This window comes from Octopus bimaculoides, chromosome 10, assembly GCF_001194135.2.
Source record: "Octopus bimaculoides isolate UCB-OBI-ISO-001 chromosome 10, ASM119413v2, whole genome shotgun sequence".
NCBI lineage: Eukaryota > Metazoa > Mollusca > Cephalopoda > Octopoda > Octopodidae > Octopus > Octopus bimaculoides.
The window spans coordinates 9,079,442-9,099,004 of NC_068990.1; the positions used below are offsets into that span (position 1 = coordinate 9,079,442).

The 19,563-nt window shown below is 35.7% G+C and overlaps 1 protein-coding gene across 5 annotated transcripts in view; it reads left to right on the forward strand.

The window, feature by feature from the left end:
• The window catches only part of LOC106868898 (arylacetamide deacetylase), a 49,368-nt gene extending 36,707 nt beyond the window's left edge, over positions 1-12,661 (forward strand). For all 5 annotated transcript variants that reach the window (XM_014914619.2, XM_014914469.2, XM_014914394.2 and 2 more), the window contains exon 7: positions 11,843-12,661. In XM_014914619.2, coding sequence (XP_014770105.1) covers positions 11,843-12,489 — 647 coding nt within the window. In that variant the 3' untranslated portion in view covers positions 12,490-12,661. The remainder of the gene's footprint in view (positions 1-11,842) is intronic.
• The last annotated feature ends 6,902 nt before the right edge of the window (positions 12,662-19,563 follow it).

A 19,563-nucleotide genomic window follows, 5' to 3' on the forward strand; every position in this document is an offset into this window, starting at 1 on the left:
AAAGCATGTGATTTTTAAAAAAACTTTTGATTTTATTGCTTGTATTTCATTAACCTTACTATTTAATTCCATTTTGCCATCTTCTTTCTATCTAATAATGCATAACAAAAAATAAATTGTAAATAAAACATCTAAAAATGAAATGATTTTGTGTATTAATTATGATAAGAAAAATAATTGATTCTGCATTAAATCTGTTATGAAATATATTTTTTTTCTTCCTGTTTAACTTCATTTTGATGTATTTAGCAGAAGATTTTTTTTTTCTTTTTCTTTTTTTTTTTTAATTTTTTACAAAATTACTTGTCCTAAAATGCATATTAATGTACAAGGGTTGGCTGAAAAGTTCATAGGCTGACTGAGACGCTCTAATAAAATGTGACCAAATGAGGTTTAGGTTTATTTTCAACATGTCCCCCTTGCAGTCCACACAATACTTCCATCAGTGTTGCAGTGCTTGGATCTCATTGGTAAAGAAGCTTTCATCCTGTTAGTTAAAAAGGATAAGGTGTGAGGGTGGAAGAAAGCAAGTTGCAGTCAGAATTACAGGACAAGTGTTTTTTCATGTTGAGGAACAGATGATAGTCAGATGGGGCCAAATCAGAACAGAGTGGATGATCAACCAGTTGTCAGTTTTCCTAGGTATTTGGTCTTAATAGCCCTTTGTAACTGCCCTAAGAAGTTGGCATAATGCTCTCCATTGATGGTGTGGCTTTGTGAAAATAGTCAATAAATGGAATGCTTTTTGCATTCAAAACCTGTGGCCATTATTTTCACTGCAGATGATACAACCATGACCATCTTTGGGGCAGGTGCAGAGGGATGTTTTCACTGCTTGGATTGTCTCTTTGTCTCTGGATCAAAGTGATGTGGCCAACACTCATTTGGACTTAGGAGATGTTCAAGGAAACCAGCTGGATCTGGCTCAAGCAATATCAGATTTTGGCATGATCTGAGCAGCCTTTTGTGCTTTTGATCAAGTGTCAGAAGTCATGGCACCCACTGAGCAGAAACCTTCATTATGCCAAGTTCATTGTGCCAATTATTCCCAAGTCTCTCACAGCATATGCTAATAGCATTGACTATTTGATTTATTGTCAATGTTTTCCTTAGTGGTGGCAGTTGCAGGTCATCTTCAAGACTCCCCCTTCCCTTCTTAAATTCAGCTACCCACTTTTGCACTATTGATAAAACTGGAGCATTATTCCCTAATATAGCAAGCATATCAGCATGAATGCCCTTGGAAGCTAAACTGTTTTTCTGTAGGTACTTGATAACACTTCGATGCCAAATTTTGTACATTTTCAAGAGAAGTTGCTACTAGTTACTTTTGAAGTCTTTGAACAGTGACATATCAGTTCACTTGGAAAGAAACAATGCAGTTGTTAACAAGGAGAGTTGAAATTGATGCGTGCAAGATTTCAAAGCTCAAGCATCACTCCTTAATAGTCAGCTTATGAACTTTTCAACTCATCCTCATATAGCCAATAATAAACAATACAATTATTTAGCTTCTGCTGTTATGTATAATCTAATACACATTGTCAAATGTATATAAATGTCTTTTTTTTTTATGTCTCTATTGACAATTTAAAAAATGACATTCTTTTACATTTGTCTACTTGTATTACATTACACAGCACGAGGATACCTAAAAATCTGTATTGTTTATCATTACTTATACCTTTCTACATATTTCAGAGTGTGCAACATAAATTGTTAAGTTCATCCTTAATGGATTAAACATTTTTTTGTCCTTAAAGGGAGGATTTTGTTTTAGGTTCCAATTCTTAGGCCAAGCAGCCTGCTGGTTAATATGAAGGTTCCAGTGTTTTATAATATTTATTTCTTCTTCATAATTTTTGCTCAATCACAGCTGCCTGTGACTGCCCAGTAACAAGTGTATGTTCACAAAGAAAATAACAAAACACATCATTAATTGGTTAAACTCTGAACTTGAGCATGGACATTTCTAAAGCACTTTATAACAACAAAATACATGCATGGTTTATGTTCTTCTATTTGCATAGTGGTAAGTACTTTAAAACAAAAGGAAAATTCCAGCAACAAGCATCTATAATTTGATTCCAGCCATTAACTACACCTATTCTTCTCTTCACATTATCACTAATATCTTTGGGAAAGGCATGAACATCACAGCATTTTTCCCCCCTTTGCATACTTTAGGAAAAGCATAACAGGAAATAAGTAATTTTCTCCAATTCAAATGCTGTAATACAATAACAAGATTATATCTGGAAAAATTTGTTTCTTAAAAGTAAAATCATAAGGCACACATTGTACATAGCAATATTATCTTATCTAGCTATTATTTTTATTTCAGATGCTAGTTTTGTTTACTTCTGTTTTATTTGTTGGTTTTTCAGCATTTTCTCAATGTCAATCATTGTTTATATAAATGTCACTGAAACGAGTTTGTAGAATAATGAATGAATTTTTTTTTTAAAGGTAGAAACTTGTTCTAAGAATAGAATATTTGTTAGGAATATAACCTTAGATTATCCATCACTGAATCCTTTGGAGATCACATTCTTAAAGTATAGAACTAATGTACAAATGTCTTTACTCTCTGGTGTGGATTCACCATTTTGTGCATATTTATTTTTTTCTTATTGGTCTCTCTCTTTGTATGCCTACTCTTAGGTCAAATATATAGATATATTCTTTGATCAATGATTTAATTTGCAACTGGAACAATATAGATGTAAACAAGCCCCCATTTGTTTTCTTTTATTTTAATTGGTAAAAGTTACAAAGTGATTCAAGAGCCGAGAGCTTTGTGTGTTAGCACTAAACCTAGACCCACATACAAGTATGTGTGGGTTTTTTTGTTAATGATTTCAGAAACTTTGTAGAGGCGATCATCAGACTCTATTTACATAATAGGAAAGTTTTTTTTAAATTGCTGGGTTTTTAGTAAAACGAGGTGTAAAATTTGATAGCTAAATTTTATTCGTCTGCTCTTTATTTACAATAATCTAATAAGCAATATATTTATGGGGAATATTCAAGATGGAATTTATAGAACTAATATATGTAGGTTGGAACACAGCATAGTAGATTTTTTTACTTTTCTATGATTATTCTTCTATGCAATTCTTGTTCATGGTGATGGCAAATGCCATATAGCTTTATTTGAGTAAGCCCATATCCACATGTGAAAGCCCGATTTCCCTCTGAAATTTATATAATTCATCTAAAACCATATGATCCTTGTTTTCATTGTGTCACCTCTGGAAATTACTTTATTGGGCTTTCTATTGGTAGAAAAGAATTACATACTCAAGTCTTGTTATATTGAGGATATCAGCTTGTGGGCAATTACATAAGATCAGTGGTTCTCAGTCAAGGTCTATATGGCCCATGGGAGTCTGTATAAGATTTTGTTGTTAAAATTTATCTGCAATAAATCAGTTATATTTCTACAACAGACAAAATATTGTAACAATTTTTTTAAACATTGAATGGCTATGAGGGCCATCTGAGTAAAATAGGAATCAAAGGGCTCCATAGGTAAAACAAATGGTTGAGAAACACTATGCTGTATACATCTGAAATATTCTTGTGTATCATGAGAGTAATCAATATAGAGGTTGATAATTATTCTATACACAACTAAGTAAAAGTTTTAAAATGTTGGTGTTTTCAGCATCATCTTCCTTTAATATGTGTTTCTTATGCTGGCATGGGTTGGCTGGTTTAACAGGAACTAGTATGTCAGAAGACAGCCAAACTCTTCTGTTTGCTTTGGCATGGTTTCTATGGTTGGATGCCTTTCCTAACACCAACCATTAAAAGAATATACTGCAAAACCAGCTGGTGAAAGCATTATAATATAAAGTATACAGTAAATCATGTTCTACTTAGTAAGATTAAAAGTAATCAGTAGATATAAAACTAGATGGATACAGTAATGTTGATTATGAGTATTAATGAGAGAGTTGAGGGAAAATACCTCAATAGACTATTCCACATTTTTAATGCAAATATTGCAAGGTCTCACAAATTAATTGAAAAACTTTAACTTGCTATGCAATTAGTAGAAAATGAAAAACTCTCTTTAGTTGTGCTTAAAGGTTAAAAACAACTACAGTAAGAAGTATTACTTGAAAACTTTTAGGAACTATAGACATTGCAATGTAGTCATGTTTAATATATTATATAGTTTTACTGCAGAATCTAGATGTACTAAAAATTCTTGGCACAATGGTTTATGGTTAGGATTTCTGGCTCGTTAACTGTCATCACATTCCACTAAACTCACAGTTCAAACAAGTTATAGCTTACAGTTACATAAAAGATACTACATTACATATTGTTAGTTTGACAACTGTTAAAATTTCTGTTTGCATACAATATATGAGGGGGGTGCTAAAAAGTTCCTGGCTTTGAGTAAAAGAAAATACAAAGGAATCAGTTAAGTACGATTTTATTCGACGCATTCCCCTCTCTGATTCACGTACTTATTGCACTGATCCTTCAGTTTACCTAAGCCCTGTAAAAGAACTCAGAAGGTTGAGCCTCTAACCAGGCCTTTTGTGATACCCTTAAAGCCAGGAATTTTTCAGCACCTGCTTAGGAACTTGAATTGACCAATTTATATTTAAACATTCTTTTGATGGAATAAATATCTATAGTGTCTGAGAAGCAGAATGTTTCTCCCTTAGCTGTAATTAAGAGACCCTGTTTAGTCACCAAACTTTCTAATTCCATATGCTCCAAAGACACAAGGAAAAGTCATGGCTGAATCTTGCAGTGAGGTCATGTCACTATAAAGCAAACATTTTAAGTTGTACAGCTGACCATCAGCCAAAGTTATTGCAGTTGTATCCATTCTCCTTAAAAGGATCTGAAGGAAAGTGCATGTGAGAAAAAAGGAAGTGGTTTGAAGACGTACTTAAAGGAAGTTTGAAAAACTGAGCACCAGTGAATAACCAACACAAGTGGAGATGGACCTCAACAATACTACTTTGACCTGGTATGAATCAGATATCTCACCAATAAAGGCAAACATAGAAAGCAGCACAAAGTGACCAACACTGCATCTCTTCTCCCACGAGACACCATGGCTGGTCTGCTATTAAACTTGTGGGTCCTGCATTAGCCTACATAGTCAAAAGCAGGTTCATTGAAATTAAAGGTAGCGACTGTCATTTTCAACTGAAGAATTGCTAACGAAAATTGATCAGAGGTTTATAAACCTAATTGAGTGTTGTGAGATGTAAATCTGTGTGAACATACTTGATCCAATCAATAAAGAATCCATCATCCCATTAGTGTTTCTCATAACAGTGAGACTAATATTGGAGTGGTAGACATTTGTTAGCCAACAATAAACTCTCTGTCATTTTGGAATGTTACTGAAATCAAAGCCTTGTGAATAGATTTGGTAGATGGAAACTGAAAGAAGCCCATCGTATATATGTATGTTTGTCCCCACAACATCGCTTGACAACCGATGGTGATGTGTTTACGTCCCTGTAACTTAGTGGTTCGGCAAAAGAGACCGATAGAATAAGTACTAGGCATCCAAAGAATAAGTCTTGGGGTTGATTTGCTCGACTAAAGGCAGTGCTCCAGTATTGCCGCAGTCAAATGACTGAAACAAGTAAAAGAGTATCGTTCAATGCAGCAAGCTGGCTGAATTGTTAGCATGCCAAGCAAAAAATTAGCATTATTTCGTCTGCTTTTACATTCTGAGTTCAAATTCCACCAAGGTTGACTTTGCCTTTCATCCTTCCAGAGTAGATAAAATCAGTGCCTGTTGAGCACTGGGGGTTGATGTAATTGATTTACTCAGTCCCATGAAATTGCTGGCCCTGTACCAAAATTTAAAACCAATATATGGGGATTTCAAGCTAGAAGCATCATGTGTCCCTCTTTAAGAGTTTTTGTATTGACTCTTTTTGTCACAGTTTTAAGAGCGGATATGCATATATTTCTGAATAACTGCAAGGTTTCCTTGTGAAAGATATAAATACTGTGCTCGTTTGCAAATGATTAAGCTTCTGAAAGAGCTAATTCTATCTCTGCTCCAGAATTCTCAACTTTTTATAACTACTCATCACTGCCATGTATCTCTTATACAGCTAGACACCTGCTCCTGTATCCCTGTTGTTTGGCCTCACAGTACCTAGCACAAAGTCAACTTTATCAATACTGCAGTGATTTTTCAATCACCATTTTCCTGTATCCATAGCAATTCTGTCTTAGTATGCAGTTGGCCATGGGTACATGTTACTTTCAAAAAACCCAAAGAGACAGAAATGTGGATTCAGCATTCTCATCACCCCTGCTTAATGATTTTCGTCTGCTACTGATGTGTTTGTATTTTTAAACAGAGAACGTCCATAAGTGACATTGTCTCCTGACGAATACCACAGTTAATTTGCCTTTTGTGCTGTATTTTCATCAAGTATGATACACTGATAGCTGTTTTAATCTTATACCAATTCTGTTGTACATAACGGATTTTTATTCAGCCAGACAGCAAGTTGCAACACCAGTAATTTTTCAATTCTTGTTTCCCTACATAAGTATATAAGTATGTTGCACAAATGGCTGTATGTGTTTGTTTACTGTAAGGTACATTAATTTACCAGTTCTGTTTACATTACAAGCCAGAGATCGCCTATTTTCCTTTAATGACCTTTGATAACTGATTTATCAGTGTTTTTTCAACTGCTAAATTCTTGTTTTTTTTATTTTTATTTACTGATAAATTTTCCATTTGAAGATGGTAGCGTTGCTATTACCCACTTGCAGGAAGTAAATAAAATCGAGAAATTCGATGTAAAAAAAATAATAATTGTCTGATGGAATTAAAGAACACTAATAAATCACTAAAACATTTTCAACGTCAAAGTATTAAAATTTTGACAAAATATCCACCACTCGATGGAATTCACAAGATTAAGCGATCTGAACATAGTGTGTTGATTATTTGTCCTGGCTTAAATACAAGGTGATAACTTTTGCAGTACATATGCATATATATATATAAATATATATATCAAAATTAGCAACAGGATATCAAGAAGTGATGCAGCACAACCGTTTCAAGCAACTCCATTTAATTGAATAATGCAATTATTACATCAATTTAAATGCAGGGCTATCCTCAGCTGCATAGATAAATAAATAGAATTTTTAATCAGTCGGACACATTAATATAATTTTACTCGAATGCTTTAACTGAACAAGAAGATGGAAGAAATCGATGTTGCCACTAATGTAGCTAAGAATATACTACACTTCCAAGAAATGTATGAAGTTTGTTGGGGTCATAGCTTGTGAAGGATTGTGGTTCATTTTTAATTTATTAGTCTTTTTATCAACTACTAAATCTAATGATTACATTGTTCAATCAAAGGAAGTCGCTTGAAACGGTCGTACTGCATCACTTCTTGATATCCTGTTGCTTATTTTGGAGTTGTACGGATAATAGCGCACTGATTTGGTGTTTCAACTTAAGTACCTAATTCAACAGAATCTCAATTATTTCTTATTTATAAATATATATATATATATAGAGAGAGAGAGAGAGATACACACACAAAGCTTCAGCAGTAAATGAATCGAACCAGACTCACGTAGTTGTGTAACAAACGTAACCACATAACCCTTACCTACACCTTTTATGTTCTGAATTCAAATACAAGCTGAGGTAGATAAAATAATTACAAGTCAAGTACTGAGGTCAATCTAACCGACTGTATCTGTCCTCGAAATTCATTGTATTGTACATAACCTAAAAATTGACGGCAGGCATCAAAGGGAATGTCTTAGTTTCCACGTGAAAATACAGAGAGATTTCGAGGTTTTTTTTTTTTTTTTTTTTTTTTTTAGATTACGGTCTCACATAAATGTCTAGAAGCTTCTCCCTAAGTTTCAATCCGGAATTTCAACTTCAGGGTTCGTTTTGGTAGTGGCTAAATATTATGTCAATATGATCCACGTTATATTAGATAATCTGTGCCTGCCTCTCTCTCTCTCTCTCTCTCTCTTCAAATCGAAGAAAGGAGATTATGCTGTCATCACCATCTTCATGATTACAAACTACAATTTCGTGAACTCACAGGATACAACTATTTGCCTTTTATACACACACATGCACGTACGAACACACACAGACACAATAACAACAACAACAACAGCCCTTTCAAGAAAATGGACGTTTCAATCTTTTGCTGTGTAAACCTACTGAGCCGTTATGTTCGATATTCACTCTTTGTAACAAACAAAGAAAAGCAATAAAATGTTTGATTGATGTATGACGACAAATCTCACTTCACTGTTCCTTCGTTCTCGCTTCTGAATGATCCTTAAAATTTTTCTACTTCGTTTCACTTTAGTCCTTTCATGTCGATAAAATAAAATATTTATTAAGATGATTTATATTGATGCAATGTATTCTAGATGATAATAGGATTATAAAAGAAGAGTATATTTGATAATTCCTTGCAAGTATTGCTTTTTAAGTTTTGTAAGATAAGAATTGAGAGCTTTCTGGACAGAGGAGTGGAGTGGGGTAGAGGTGTTAAATATTCGATGAATCAATAAAATGGAAATGTAGTTTTAAATTTCAAACAATGAGCAAAAATGTTTGAAGACAATATCAAAAGAAATTTAATCCTTTTGATATCAACCCTCCTGAGATTGCTTCTAGTTCTTTGATACAAACTTCCTGTTTTAAAGCGTTCTAAATTAACATTTTCCTTAAAATTTCATGTTAAATTATGTTCCACTAAGTTAATGTATTGTATTCTTATTTTCGAAATAAATTGAATGACAGAGGGTGCATTTCAACAGAAATATGGTAACAAAAGGTTCAATCAACGTAAGAAACGAAATGTCTTAAAACCATTCTTTATGTAGCCCAGAGAGCTACAACGATGACTGGTGTTGTGTTGTGTACAATTGATGATTTTGTAGTGTACATTTATTTTACAAGTTACAGTCAGTTGAATTTACTCTAATACGTGATTGATACATATTAAACGAGTCAGAGGAGATTCTACAAGGTTGATAGATTTTCTAGAAATAACAACCAAATCTCACAAGCCGTACATTTATCGTGTTAAAAGCCACAAAGACACTGGATAATGAAAAAAAAAAGGAAAGAAAAGGTGGGATGGTCAAAACTGGAACACTTTGGCCATATGTCTCCTCATTTATGGTTGGCAAACATAATGAAAAAAAATTACTTTATCAATGCCACCAAGCGATATTGGATGGTAAAGTTGATCTTTGATAGTCTTTGAAGTTTCAATGTGTAGAGATTAAATAATGTCAACACTATCAATCCTCTTCCTCGGCCACACGAAATATTGTGCTTTTGAGTCAAAGAAGAATATACATTATCGTTATGCTAAAATGGTAGCCAAATCCAGTGATCTAGCGTAGTTTTTTCTAGTTTTTTTTGTTTTTTTGTTTTTTTTTGCCGAGTCTCTCATTCCACTATTGCAAACACAAGTGTATAAAAGTGGTTATCCTCTGTGGTCCGTACAGCCTGCACACCTCCACCCGACATCACTGGCCAAATCATCTAATTTAAAAAGACGCGAGATTGAGGCTGAGTGCGTTTGATTCTAGGCCTCACAGGTCAAAGCTAACCTAGAGCAAAACATTTTGTATTTTGAGTCAAACTAGGGAGCCTCTACGTGTTTGCTTGGTCTGCTAGAAACAGTAACCAAATCTCCTTCAAGTCACACCGTAATATCGAAATAAAAGGAAAGAAACATTGGAAGATATATACTATGTCTGAAAAAAGACCGGGTAGTCATTGCCAAAATTCTTTTGGCCTTAGGTGTGCTAATGCTGACCTGATGCTGAATAATATCGATCATATCATCTGTGTATGATATGATTAATGTGTGAACTTCACTTTGATCTTAGCCAAAAGGCCAAGAAGCGATTTTTGATGTATAAACTTGTTAAAAATGTTCAATATAAACATATATTTAACAACAGGAATTGTACTATCTAACCAAACAGAATTATTTAGTTTTGTCTTTGTTCATTGGCAATAGGCATGATGTGTAGTTCTGGGTTCGATCTCACTGTATAGTACCTTGGATAAATATCATCTATCATGACTTCGAGTCATTCCAGCATTGTAAATAAAACTGGATAGAGAAACTGTGCGGAAGCCTACTAGACAGGATGTACTTGTGTCATAGTTTCTCTTCACTTTCCCGAACCAGTTTCGATGGCCCACCAGAAGTCATAGACACTGCCCTTCCCTCTTTGACTTAGCTATAAAATCATATGGGGTCGGGCTCTGACATTCATGCTTGTAACATTCGATTATATAAGTAGCAGTAATATACTTGGGTAGATTCTAATGAGCAGATCCCTTTCCATTACGCGCGCGCGTGTGTAGTTTTTATGACGGTCTCTTCGAAGGCAGAATGGTGCTTCTCATTTGAAAAGTGGTTAATCCGTTACGAAACATAGTGGGATAATCTCCCAAATTTTTCTGTTTGCAAAAACAATAAGATGCCTTCAAATTTATTTTCTTTCCATAATGTGTTACAAGCTGTAGTTGAACTACATTAAATTTATCTTAGATATATCAGGCTGAGTAAAAAGTAAGCAACGTTTTGAAAAAAGGAAATTCATTACAATATATTTCAACAATGCGAAAATTTTATTCGCCAGAGCAAGTACCATTACAATCAACACATTTTTGCCAACGAGTTACAAGTTTGTTCTAGTAACATAAAAATTTGGAGTTCTGGAGCTGATGAACTCTTTGATCGCAATTTCAGCATCGATTTGATTTTTGAACTCCTTCTCTCGCAGGAAATCAAACTGCTTGAAAAAGTGGTAGTCGGTAGGAGAAAGGTCTGGGGGAGAACTTCGTAGCCAAGTTTCCTCAACTTCTGGAGTGCCATTAGTGAAATGTGTGGTCGAGCATTGTCATGAAGAATGATTGGCCCTCTTCTGTTGACCATTCTGGGACGGAGGAGTAGCAGTTTTTCTTCATTTTGGCAATTTCATGACAATATGTTTCTGCAGTAATGGTTTTTCCGGGTTTTAAGAAGTTATGGTGGATGAGTCCAGCAGTATCCCACCAAAGAGTTACCATAACCTTCTTTTTGAAAAGCTCGGGTTTAGGGAAGGTTTTCGGTGCTTCATTTTGGTCCAACCACTGCAAAGAACGTTTTTTTTTTTTTTCCTTTTATTATTATTGTACAGAATCCACTTTTCATCGCAAGTTACAATACGGTCGAGAAATGGATCGGTCTGGTTACGGAGAAGAAGCTACAGATTTCGTGTCTGCGCATTCAAATCGTATGATACCCATTTGTCGAGCTCTTTTGATTTTCTGATCGCAGGCAGTTTTCTGGCTAACCTGAAGTTCTTTTGCCAGTTCTCGAGAGGATCTTTCTCAATGACGGTCTTTAATTGACCATCATCGATGACAGATGGGCGTCCACTACGCTCACAATCTTCAAGGCTCAGGTTTCCACTGCGAAACCATTTAGACCATTTTTGAACTGACCATTCACTGGTCATTTCTTCACCAAACGTTCTGTTGATATCGCGAGCAGTTTCAGCTGGGGTTTTTTTTTTAAAGTTGAATAGCAAAATTGCTCGAATATCGCGATTTGGCTGTTCCATTTCAGATGTTTATAACGACGGTGAAGGGCAAGTCGATATCTGTGTTATCAGACAATTGCAAAAAAAGAATGTTTTTAAAAAATTCAAAATTCTGCAAAATTCCGGTACATATTCTTCATAGTTCAAAACGTTGCTTACTTTTTACTCAACTTGATATAATGTATTTCATTGTTTTTCTCTTCTTTTTATCCAGGTGATGAAGCTGGTGGAAACTTAGCTGCAGCAGTTTCTCTTAGGCTCGCAGTTGAGACTGCGTTTCCTACTCTAAGAGCTCAAATTCTTATAAGTCCGCCTCTTCAAGCATTTGACTTTCTCACTCCATCGATGCTGTTTCATGACAAAAGTGTTCCGTTTATAATGAGTCGAAGAATGATCACACAGAATTGGCTCAATTATTACCAAGGTCGCACTAAAAATATTGATGAATTTTTGATCAATAACCACACAGCACCTCTTTTGAAAGAATCCGAAGTCTCCCAATTTGTGTCTGTTCGTCAACTACCTGAAAGGTACCAGAAGCAACATACACTTCAAACGTCAACTGACTTTGGTGACGAAAATATTTCTTATGATTTTGAGCCAGTTCTTTTAAACCCATACTTCTGCCCACTGTTGGCACAAGATTTCAAAAAGATACCACAAGCATATATTATTTCGGTGGAATTCGATGTTCTAAGAGATGATAGCTTTCTGTTTGTTGAGAGATTGCGTCAATCTGGAGTGAAAGTATATCACGACCATTTTAACGAAGCCTTTCACGGGATATTAATGTGCGAACATTTTGAAATGAGAGATAAAATCATAGCTTCATTGGTCAGTTTTATTAAAGGCAGCATTTAATAGCAATTTTTCTCCATTAAACATTTAATCAATTGATTACACATAATCGTCCGTGCGTATGATTTACGTGTTTATTCGTGAGAGTGTGTGTATGCATGTACTGACAGCTAATCATTATTTTAAATCAGCAAAAGCACAATTTTTTTATAATTAAAAAAAAATACATGAATAACTATTGTTACTGTTTTTCATTTAGAGTTTGCATGCTTGGGCGAAATTGAACCACCAGCCAGGTGGTTTGAATCCTACCAGTTACACAGCATTTGGGCCTTGGTTAAGACATTTGAATATCATCAACCAAGTCAATCAATTAAAATTTCACATGTAAACCGTGGTAGCACTTTATTATCGATGAGAAGTATCTTGGCTTTCAGTAACCATCAGAGGAAAACTATCTGAAATGGATATTTTTAACGGAGAACGTAGCCTCTTGTCTGCCAAATAGAACAAAAGTCTGAAATAGCACCATCCTTGTGATTTGCAAAAAGCTTTATTTACACATAAACTCACGAACGCGTGCGCACACGCATTCACGAATACAAATTATTCTTCCTATATAACTTTCCACATCTCAGCGTCAGCCTTATGAAACCTAGCCATCTCACATCTAACCTGCTCCGACCCATGAACACAGGCCGCGAGAACATCTCTAAAGTGGTCTTTATAATGTTGCCTCTTTCAGCAACACAAATACACAATCACTGCAATTATCAAACAAAAAATAGATATATAAATAATGTTACAATCACTCCTAAACACGAACAACTCGATACCCGAACCCTTGAACACTGGAGTATGTTTTCGGGGTGCGATTTCGTTTGATTATACACATGGGAAACGCAAAAGCAGGCGGCTACATGGCTTTGTGTTCATTGTTGAAAATAACGATGTCTCTGCCAATTAGCTGAGCCGTAATCTCAAAACTGTGGCAGCCTATCAAACGAAATCGAACCCGCTAAAGCGTACTCGCAAGTTCAAAGGTTTAAGGTTGCTACAAATGTTAGGTTTATATGTTTGCATATCGCTCGTTCTTTACATATTGTTTGCTGTTTGTACGCACCCAATACGTACGGCTTATAGCTGGTCAAGGTGATGTGTAGTGTGACCATCTAATAACGATTCATATCAGAAGGCTGATTTGTACATATAATGTGCCAGTTGGAAAGGAGAGACACAACCGAGTAGAAGGTTTGGAGAACATTTATTCATATATTTACATGCTTCTGTGTGGGTTATATTTTTGCTGTTAACCATGGTGAGGTATCTCACGAACAGCGCTATGTTAGAACCTATGCAGTGTTGCTGGTGCTGTGTACGTTGAGATGTTGCTGACGACGTTGGTGAGAGACATGATGGTGGCGACGAAGATGGTGGTCGTTGTAATGCTGTTGGACAGGTGTTGTCTGGTGTCGTCGCTGGAACTGGCTGTGTCGTGTGGTTGGTGGCTAGACCTTAAAAGGTCTGGAACCAAAGACCTCGAGATAAGGAAAAGTTGAGTTTTTATTAGTAACAGTAAGCTCAAATTGGATTGTGAATAGACTGTCTCACGTGATCTTATTTAGGGACTTCGATTGGCTAGGTTGCATATTGGCGTGATAGAGTAAGGGACAAACCAATCAGAGTGGTGGACACAACAGAGTCCAAACAGCGCCCAAAGATTAGCCGCTACGTTATCATTCGTAAATAAGTACCCGAGAGATAGGTTTCACTACACCTTCATTGCAACAGTGGAGGCTTCTTCTGTCGATAACTTGAGTACGTTAAAGACAAGATTGTCCTGGATACGCGTTGAAACATAGGAATACGTCGAAGTCTACTCCCAGGGATGGGGGCTGAGGGGCACGTGCTCCCTCAAGAAAAGAAGCGCACAATTCTAAATAATGTTATTACGCCCTTTTCTCCTGTAACTGTATTCCCTTCTGACCTTGTGCCTTCCCTTCGAAAAATTCCTGGGATCGACCCTAACTCCAATGTGCTAGTGACGAGCTCATTAAACAACTTATTGAATGTTCGGCATGAGTTCTATGCAGGACACTTTCTGTTCTTGCAGAACAAGTATTAGGTTCGTAGACTTGACCAGATGATTTTTTTTTTCATGACATAAAGATCTTCCTGCAGCTTGACATGTATCGTAAATATGTATATCTTAGCGGTATGCGTTAATGTATTGCATGTGTTTGAAAAAAAGCAAGACAGTTACCACAGTTAGTGTCGGCATTAGTCCAAGATTAGGATTAAGAATATAGTTTTAAACTGGGGCTTCGAATCAGAATTAGTATTAAGATAAATGTCTGACTATAAAAATATCGTGGGGTGCTATTTAATGACCGTCTTTTTTTCTTTTTTTTTTTTCAAAAATGTACAAGTGTAACGGATGGTATTAAGTAAAGACTCCTTCTAGTGACTCAATAATTACGTTTTTAGATATAAGCAAGCAGTAAAAAAGAAGTTACATCAATGTATTTATAATAATGATACTAACAAATGCTTGCACATGCATAGAAATAATAAATGCTGACGCAAGTATAAAATGTTACTTGTAAAACCTATGCACATCAAAGAATTTAGATTCTCTTGCGCAAATGAAGTACTACAAGCGCAAGTCAATAACATACTAACAAGTTTGTTGACGAAGCCATAAAACAGTATAGAATATAGAACCAAATTCAATGTAGTAAATATATCAAACAGAAAGCGCATCGAGTTAAACATAAGCAAATTACTATGTATCTTGGTTATAGAATATATGTAAATGTTATCAAACAAACTCGTACACCAGGAGAAGAAAATTAGTAAGCGTTTCACTTAAACGCTTATCATATATTACGGAAACACGAAAATGAAATAAACTCACGAGCAACAACATTGAGCAACATTGAGCAGCATTGAGCAACATTGAGCAATGTTGTGTAAAATTTGTAGATCATTCGTAGGAAACAAGGGTTTTTGGATTTTTTTTTCGTATTTCACTTGGCCACTAAGCTTATCAATACCTACCAATTCGCTTGGATTTTGCAGGAAGGGAGCTGCCACATGACCGCTCGACTTGCTAAAACTACTAACTAAATCTTCGTCAAATTATACCGTATCACTGAAAAATAAAGGATACATTGTACGATGCAGCCTGGATTTTAAAATCGATATGGCCACAGCAAGAATGCTTTTGGTCATAGGTCTACTTGTTCAGGGTAGAGAAAAACGGTAACCGGGCTACGAAATAACAGATCTGCATATAGATCTAAAAATAGCTCACGTCTCATTACTATGAGTCGTACTTCATATACATGCAGGGCCGGATTAAGACCCACAGAGGCCCGAATCGTTCAAAATATTTTGGTGTCCCCATATATATGTAATTCAAAATACAAACAATAATAGACCACAAAATAAATTTTTATTTTTCAAAATAAAACAAAACTAACAGTAAGATGGAAAATTATGTTTATTTTTTAACACTTCCACAATATTTCTATTTTATAAGTGTTCTCTTCTTTTTCAATTGCGAAGTATTTGATCAGATCCTCACTATGTTGCCACGAATACTTCGAAATATATCTCCAATCATATAAACCACTTCGAATATTATTTTATCAAGTTTAAAGTAATTTCTTTTGTGCCGCAAACCATTTACCATTTCTGTGGTGGCCTCCCCCCCCACTTCCCTTGATGTCCTAAGCACATGCTTATTTTGCTTAACGATTAATCCAGCGCTGTATATATATATATATATATATATATATATATATATATATATTCAGTATACAATCTACTCTTCGTTTGTAGAAAGCCTTGCTGCTAGTAGAGGTAATGGCTTACTGAACTTTTTACAACTTGTCTTTCTCTGGCTGCTTTCAGAGCACCCTCCTCTACTATTGATTATATTGCCCAGGTAACAGAAGCTGTCTACTACGTCTATAGCACCACCCAAGAATTGAAAGCATTTTATTTTACAACTGATCAGACAATTAAGTATTTTTATACGTTGACTACATACAAAATCTTTATTCTGTCAGTCTGTCTGTGATTCTAGTTTGTCTTTTGTGTACTCATTGTTCACATTGTAAAAATGAGAAACATTCTCAAAGAAAAAAAAAAGCCGATTGATTTGCATCCCTGAATACAATCGATCAGATGCACAGTAAAAATTTATATAACACTTCAGGAATTCTCCGGTTGAAATCATTGATCTTCAGACAGAATACACTCATACTCACGCACGTAAACAATAATGAAATAGTCATACTTGTGTACTTAGGAGACATGCCCCGCCATTACTACCACACAACTAGAGAAGTGCAAGTTTATCATCACGCAAATGCGCACATAAACAGACCAACCAATTCAGATAACCATAAAACCCAAGAGCTCTTTAATACAAAAGAACTTTGTCACTTTGTTAGTGACCGGCTTGGATTCTGGAAAGGAAAGACCTCGAATAAATCTCAAAGAAAGATAACACACACACACACACACACACACACACACACACACACACACACATACATACATACATACATACATACATACATACATACATACATAAATACATACATACATATCTTTTGAATTTGTTGATGGGAAACGTTTTGAATAAGCAAATAAAGCTCTTATTCTATTATGCCAGCCACAGTCTAATGATGCTGACCATCCCAGGAATATGGACTGTCATCTTAAGAGACACGTAAACTGTGGAAACGCGCGTAGCGATGCTTCATATGTTCATAAATTCCATCCAAGGATTATTGTTATTATTATGACATACATACATACATACATATATACATACATACATACATACATACATGCTTTGATGCATACATAAATACATACATAGGATAAGAGCACTCCGTCGGTTGCGACGACGAGGGTCCCAACTGATACGATCAATGGAACAGCTTGCTCGTGAAATTAACGTGCAAGTGACTGAGCAATCCACAGACACGTGTACCCCTAACATAGTTCTCAGGGAGACTCAGCGTGACAAGGCCGACCCTTTGAAATACAGGTACTACTCATTTTTGCCAGCTGAGTGCAGTGGAGCAACGTGAAATAAAGTGTCTTGCTCAAGGACACAACGCGTCGCCGGCAATCGAACTCACGACCTTACGGTCGTGAGCCGAATGCCCTAACCACTAAGCCACACGCCTTCACTACATACATACATACATACATACATACATACATACATACATACACATATTAGTTCTTCTTTGAAACGTATAACGCGTTTGATAGCTTGCTGATAATTTCCGCATATTGCAGATCTTCGTGTTGAATGCTCAAGCTATAAATTCTATCCATTATTTGATGCGTATATATAGGTACTGTACAAAACTCGCGAGTTGGACTAAGAAAGAAAGGTTACCAATGGATATTATGACAGAATAACAAAACTAGGAGAAATGTCGTGAGATATCATGACTAAATGTGCCAGACTGAAGACGAGAAACAGCAACAAAGATATGACAGTTAGGAAAATGATACACGTAGTCAGCAATGAGATAGCTGAGTAAAGGAAGTTATCGAAGCGGATGTCATGGAAATTGAACCAGATGAGCCGCGATTCTTCTTGAGAGTGAAACCCAATGTGCTTCCATCTCCAGCAAATATTTAACGACGAGAGTGAAGTAATCCGTCGATGTAGAGGCTATGCATCGACTGCTGCATATTCTGGCAGCACATAGATATTTCCCAAAACAAAAATAGTACAGTAGGATTAAAATTATGAAAATCAATACCAATTTGCGCTTTGTTTTCATCAAGGAAAGCTAGAAAGGGCTACACAGCAGCATAAACAAAAAGGGATCCAAGATTCAAATTTCTAAATAACAGTAAAAACTAGATGCAGGAGTATTTGGAAGAAGAGCTCTTGTTTCTAAACCATACAGTTTTAAAATGCATTGGCTTTATAACGTGATCTAATACGACAAAAACTTAGTGATTATTAAACTGACCGTACCTTGGAAATACAACATGGAGTGGGCACGTGAAAAGAAATTCCTAAATGACGAAAGACTTGGACGAGTCGTGTGTAGTACAATTCACCAACAGAGGTGGGATATCGTGGGGCGCTGCGATATACTGGTGTGCCACGAGACGTTGCTATGTGTGTTGCAGTGTAACTTGATTATAACTTTTTTCCCCATGCTTTTAGTTATATTTTCAGTTCAGGTGTGCCGCCGAATTTTGAAAAGAATGTAAGAGTCCCACAAGTGAAAAAAGGTTGCGGAGCATTGGCTTAGCAGAATAGTTTGTAAAATATAGAGTAAAACAGAGAAATGTTTCGTCATTGACATGACAACAGAATTAGAGAGGACGATAGCAAAAGACAAATTCCTAACAAGTAGTACAACAAAATTGTTGATGTATGGTTGGTGTGGTTACAGCTGTACACGGTATAAATGAAATGAGTTGGGTAAAAAGCATGTTACCGCGTAGGCCAAAAGAGGCTGAGGAGAACAATACAGGGTGCCGGTGTAATATGTGATCTACATGCCATTGTGATCTGCAGCAACTTAAATCTAGACTAGCTTGTGATTTGCAATTATACTTAGAGGAGTTAAACAGAGTTCATAGCGTCTGAGAAATTCTATTGCAGCTTCTTCATCTCGAATAACCTGTGTGTAAAATTATTTTGCTCTCATCACAACTTCTTTCAATGGGCTCCGGATAAAAAGTGTATAAATCATAAAAGTATTTTTTGGTTTATATACCAAACCAACTGGAAGTCGAGTAAATAGATGAATTTTGAATGTAGAACAGAAAGTCGGTGTGGATCACAAACTATACCAATTGAACTGATGTAGATCACAAGGTATACCAGAAACATGTATGTAGATCACATACTACACCGGCACCCAATACTGTTGAAGGTGCCTAAATCCTTGTAACAGATGACGAAGTGAATGCTCCAGAGAACAAGTTGTATATGAAATACGATAATAATGTTCATGTGTGTAGGTGTTTTGGAGAGTTTATTTGTTAATATGAATGCACACCTGAAGAATAACTTAAAACGTTACGTTTGTAAATCCTTCAGCGATTTTTTATGACGTCACGAGCTCTATGGTGATT